Below are 6,000 nucleotides of genomic sequence, written 5' to 3'. Positions count from 1 at the left end.
GTGTGTGGAAGGTGTGCGGAAGAGGGGGTAGTCTTATACGGCGAGTATATAACAAACTCTGTATTTTGAGTGGAAATGTTAGGGGGTCGTCTTAAACGCCCAGTCGTCTTATACGCCGGCAAATACGGTATTCCTTATTCAAGGAGCTAATGTGAAGGCTGGCATAGGCCTTGCCTAAGGGTTATAAAGATACATCTTTTCATTTTTCAGATCGATCTTGGAGAAGGAGGGACCAAAGTCACTTTTTAGAGGCTTGGGTCCAAATTTGGTTGGAGTCGCACCATCAAGGTAAGCATTAAACTTTCAGCTGGCTCCCTACACACATATGTGATATACCGAGTCCTTTCTCTCCGAAGGGCAGTGTGGCTGGATGCACAGTATCTTTCTCTGTGTAGGATTTGCCTTAAGACATCTGACAAATAGAAATAGTGATAACTGTTGGTGTATCTTTAGTGTGTGTAGAGAAAGAGATTGTAGTTATTTTATTAAGTTGACAATGAGTCTGCTGCCATCCCTGGCACCTTCTCTAAGTGTAATATGTGGGTGGCAGCATTGGATCCTCTCCCCTGGATGACACATGCTCGTTTTGGCAAGACAAGTGTGGTATATTTTAGAAATATTAAAAAATTTTAAAGTTACAGTATATGTTGGTGCTCAGAGGATTGGCATTTACCCGGCATGAAGAGTATAAATAGACTTTGCGTGTATATTACCAAAACCTCATTTTTCTTCATTATTTCGGGCCCGTCTATCATCACTGAATACTTTCTGGGGGGACGAGCAGGAGGTTACTGAAATAGCCTGCAGGAGGGTTTGATTTTAGCACAGATGAAGTCCAGCTTTTGATCACATGTTAACTTCTTTTCTGCATGATTTTCCTAAATGTTTCAGAGGTTGTGGAGGGAACTAGGTGCTTCTGCTGCCATCTTGATGTCTTTATTGTGCCCTGTCTTTGTCCTAACAGGGCTGTGTACTTCGCATGTTACTCCAAGGCCAAAGAGCAGTTCAATGGCATTTTCGTGCCTGACAGCAATGTCGTGCATGTTTTCTCAGCTGGCTCTGCAGGTATGTCACCCCAGTGAGCGAAGGTGAGTTTCCCACCTTCCTGAAGCACACGGTGCCAAACGGCTCGTTCTAGGAGTTAGAAAGTAGCTCTCTGCTACCCTTGCATCTAAAATCATTTTTCTAAAGCTGTATGTTGGAACTGATAAAATATGAGTGTTTGAGTTCAGTTTGTAACATGGCTCATGTTTCTTTGACCATGAAAGCTTTTTATTCTCCCTCAAAATGTACCTGGTCCATGCATGCTAGTTGTTAGTGTTATGCTTCTTTTAAAGGCATTTCAATGTGTTTTTTGTGTCTTTCTATTTCATTAAGTTATTTTCTAGAATTTGAGCTGCTTTTCTTGTGACTCCCCATGGTGTCCAGCACACCCTGTGTACAGTTGGCACTTCTGTCCTTAACACAGGATTCCACAATGAGGGTTCCGGGCTCTTAGTGGAGGCCTCTTACTGGGCGGCTGACAGACCAGACCACCACTGTTCTCTTGCGGGACCCATTCCACTTACTGTAGAGAATTCATAACAGGATTTTTTTCACCTGGGAAATAGTTGGCAAAAACCAGGGACTTGTAGATTGCTGAGAGAAGGCTATGTCTTTTTACATGTAAGGTTGTGTCTGTTTAAATAGAAAGGTGTTTTAGAGAACTTTAATTGGCATTTTGTGAAAAAGTTCCACCGTCCGCCAGCCTGTAAGGTGTATGCACCAGTTCTGTCTGCGTCTCTTATTCCAAATAAAAGTACTAGTAGTCCATCTGAATAGTTACAGATAATTTCTGGACCTCAAATAGAAAAGACTTTTGAGCAAAACGAGTGAGTATGGAGCTCTGAGGAAGAAGTATGGTGTCAACAGGGCGGGCTTCACTTAGGAAACCGTTAGTGAGTTAACTGTAAGCTAAAAGCTGTTCATCAGGTTTATAAATTTTGCAAAATTAACTTATAAGAACCTTTGGTAAATAAAACAGCCCTGGAGGGAGTTTATTAAAACGCTGTCTAGGTTCCTGGTGTCTAATCTACTTAGGACTGTGGAGGGGACGAGGTATTAGAGAAGGGTCACTGTGTGTCAGGATGCTACCATGATCCTGCTTGTTTTGGGTTAGTCTGGAATGATTAGCAATATTAAGATTGGGAAGACTTAATAAAATAATGGTTCCTATGAGTACATCAGTCTTAATACTTCAATTTCCTGAAATGATGAGTCAGGTGTTAAAATGTCAAAGTTTGGATTCAGGTAAATGGAGATTTAGTTCCTTCTGTCTTACGTTTGATATAAGGTTACCTTTTAGATTAGATCAGCAACTTTTTAAAACATATTTCTATGCCTGAAGCTTATAAAGTGAGTTTTTAGTTTCATGTTTACCATAGAAATCACATTAACAGAAGTGTCAACAGTACCACCTAGCGGCTAAAAACACTAGTTAGGGCTCTGGAAATTTAAGGGATTTCTTTTAGGCCCAACATATCAACAGATGTTACATTTTCAGGAACTATAGCTTCTGTCCGCAGTACAGAAATGTAACTGCTTCCTACTGTCCGTTCTTGTTATTGAACCATTGAAAGCCTGATTTCAGAGTTTATCAGATGGAATAGACAACTTCAATCAGCATTGACTGCTCAGCGATGACACTTTCTTTTTTTCTTTTACTTCCAGCTTTTATCACAAATTCCTTAATGAATCCTATATGGATGGTTAAAACCCGGATGCAACTAGAACGAAAGTAAGTTTTTAATTGTTCCTTCCTTAGTATAAGAATTCTGGGGGATTTTTTCCTTCCCCCAGTTCCACTTATGGAGTGAGGTGTACCGAGGTCTTAGCCATCCCGCCCTTGTTTTTCTGAGTGTGAGCAAACGCTGCGTGGAAACTCCTTTTGTTTTGAAATTTGTGCTTTGAAGCATTGTGGAGAGACAAAGACCAACAGAACTAACACAAAGGGAGATGGGAAACTCACTCAGTTGTAGCCCCTGATGTGCAGTGCAGTCCTGCCTTCTCTCAGTCGGGTCTGTGCTCTAGGCTGACACCCCTTTTCCCGCCCCCAACCCCTGGAACGCTGGCGGGGGAGGGGTACCTCTCCTAAAGATGGCTTTTCTTTCAAGTGGGAAGATGCCCGTAAGGGCGGAACAGCAAATGCCTTCAGGCCTCAGATGGGTTGTTTTAATCTCTAAGTCCTCAGATATCCTAGATTTCTGCCCTGAAACCCTTTCCCGTGCTGTGGATTCCTTTGGCAGTCTGGTGAGACCTGCAGGCCCTTTTTAGAACAATATTTTTAGAAGCAACAGAAACCAATTAATGAAATACAGTTATTAATGTGTTTTAAAAGTGTGACATAGTAATATACTTAATATATTCAATCAAGCAGCATCCCAGTAACTACTGTAATTTCAAATAAATGATGACAGTAAGTGATGGTTTGTGATAGGATCCTATCTAAGATCTCTTGTGTAACTGTGTTGCCCAGAACTGTGTGGGGCACTGGAAACTTCCGGCTAGTCCAGCCTACTTTAAAGCTACCTATAAAGGAAAGAGGAGAGAGCAGAGTGCCCCGGGGCAGGCAGGTAGGGGGCTGCCTTGGTTTTTCTCTTCAATGACCACAGCAGCCTCTAACGTGGTCTTTGATTCCATGTTCCCCCCAGCCCATTCTGCCTGAAAGAACCTTCTAAAAATGCATCAGGTCTAATCATTTTGAACAGCTCACTTATAATCCTTCGATAAATCTCAGTTGCTGTCAGGGTTAAATCCTAACTCCTTGGTTTACCATTCAAGATCCTTTGCAAATTCCTAAAAACATCACATGCTGGTATGCTTCCATCTCCCTGAGTCGGCCGTCCCTCACCAGGAATCCCTTCTCCCTTCTTGGCTGTCCTAACACCCACCGGTCCTTCTAGCATCACCTGGAGACCTTTGGTAACTCCTCCCAGTTCGAGGTGTGCACAGTGTCCTAATATCTCCTCTGTTTAGCAGTGGATAAACGCACAAGTCAGCCGAGAGCGTTATGTGCATTCTTTTAAATCTATCTGGCAGCAATCCATACTCAGGACATGTAAAGTCTTATTTGGGTGGCTCTGTTTACATGTCCCTCAATAATGAGTATATATTTCTTGCATGCTTCCTGTGCACGCGTCACTGGGGAAACCACAGGGAATAAGAAACTCAGCTTTACAAAAAATAGAACTACAATCTGGTGGGATAAGGGGCCTGAAGTATGCAGGACCCTGGAGGGTCCCTTATGCAGTCTAGGCAGAAGACAGAGAGAGGCAGCTGGGGAGCCTCCTGCGGTAGCACTGTCCACCCTACCATCTGACAAAACAGCTGGCAGTGAAGCATGCTGCAGGCAGAGCACCATGTGCACAGAAAATCTGGAGGCAAGAAAGCATCATTATTTCTGTGGCACTGAAAGAAGAGAAGCGCGGTCAGAGTGTACCACATGCGTATGTGCTGGAAAGGGAGGGAATTATAGGAGAAATGAGTGGGGGCCACATCCTTAAAAGGCCTGGGAAGGAACCTGGAGTTGGACGTGGGCTTTATTTTGAGGGCAGTGAAGAGCCATTAGAGCAGTCATTGGCCACTGAGGACACTTTGCTCCCCAGGGGACATTTGGCAATGTCTGGAGATGTTTTTAGTTGTCATAACTTAGGTGGGGTGCTATTGGCATCTAGTGGGTAGAGGCTGGGGGGGCTACTAACCACCCTGCAGAGCACAGGACAGTCCCATGACAGAATTATCAGGCCCAAAATGTCTGCAGTGCCAAGGCTGAGAGGCCCTGCTTTAGAAGATTTTAAGCAGGGGAGTGGTGTGGTTGGATTTGTGTTAAAAAGGTCACTCCAGCGAGGGTGTAGAGAACGACCTCGGAGAGACCCGCGGAGACTGACTGGAGCAGGAGGGGCCTCTGATGTCTGACCAGTGTAAACACTGATAAGTCCTGGGATTCCATTTGTATCCAGGCAATTGAGGAATCCTTTCTGTCGTGGGGTAGGAGCATCCAGCCTAAGGCTTTTGGCGAGTTATTGTGTAGTCTATTTGATGATCGTGATTTTATAAGTTTAGAAATAATGGGGTCAAAACACCCCATTTGGAGACGAGCGATAAGAAGGACCACCCTCACACGCACCACCCTGACTGAGGTTGGTGAGTTTCCCTTCTTATTTTCTTAAAACATACTGGTATCCTGACTGTAATTATGCTTTACATTTGCTTTTGTCCTGCTTTCTACTTCAAGCACTCCCCCATATCTAACTGTCCTCAGAACAGTTTTAATCTGGTATATATACCCATAGTTCACTTGTCTGTTCCTATTTTGAGGTATTTGGATGGTTTTGATTATGTTGCAGTTACATTTTCTCTGTGATGAATGTCTTCCTCCAATGTAGCTCTTTCCAAAATTAGGTCAGAGGCTGTGAACGTGTTTTTATGACTCTTGTACTAGTGCACACACACTTCTGTGGGCCAGTCAGGCGGCCCAGCCGACAGACCTGGCCTGGCAGGGGGGCCAGGGCTCAGCCTCCCACATGCCGGAGGACCCGTGGCACCCACACTGTACTGTCCTCCATATTCAGCAATCGTCTGTGTGCCTTGGTGCAGTAGCGGCTCACGCATGTGTATTCTGACTGCCTGTCGTTGGTCCCTTTTACACAGAGTGCGTGGCTCCAAGCAGATGAACACAGTCCAGTGTGCTCGCCATGTTTACCAGACGGAAGGCATTCGTGGCTTCTACCGGGGATTAACGGCCTCATATGCTGGAATTTCAGAAACTGTCATCTGTTTTGCTATTTACGAAAGCTTGAAGAAGTGTCTGAAAGACGCTCCATTGGCCCCTTCTACAAATGGGACTGAGAAGAATTCCACAAATTTTTTTGGACTTATGGCAGCTGCTGCTGTGTCTAAGGGATGTGCGTCCTGTATTGCTTATCCACACGGTATGTGTCACCTTTTCTCCCAGAGCCTTAA

At 44.3% G+C, this 6,000-nt stretch overlaps 1 protein-coding gene across 3 annotated transcripts in view; it reads left to right on the top strand.

Moving 5' to 3' along the window:
• The window catches only part of SLC25A33 (solute carrier family 25 member 33), a 42,114-nt gene that overhangs the window by 33,958 nt on the left and 2,156 nt on the right, over positions 1–6,000 (top strand). For all 3 annotated transcript variants that reach the window (XM_019639821.1, XM_019639822.1, XM_019639820.1), the window contains 4 exons: positions 211–288; positions 965–1,065; positions 2,710–2,776; positions 5,689–5,969. In XM_019639821.1, coding sequence (XP_019495366.1) covers positions 211–288; positions 965–1,065; positions 2,710–2,776; positions 5,689–5,969 — 527 coding nt within the window. The remainder of the gene's footprint in view (positions 1–210; positions 289–964; positions 1,066–2,709; positions 2,777–5,688; positions 5,970–6,000) is intronic.

This window comes from Hipposideros armiger, unplaced genomic scaffold (genome assembly GCF_001890085.2).
Source record: "Hipposideros armiger isolate ML-2016 unplaced genomic scaffold, ASM189008v1 scaffold_46, whole genome shotgun sequence".
In the NCBI taxonomy this organism is placed as follows: Eukaryota; Metazoa; Chordata; class Mammalia; order Chiroptera; family Hipposideridae; genus Hipposideros; species Hipposideros armiger.
The sequence above is the reverse complement of the archived record's forward strand: the minus strand, read 5'-3'. Positions and strand labels throughout refer to the sequence as shown.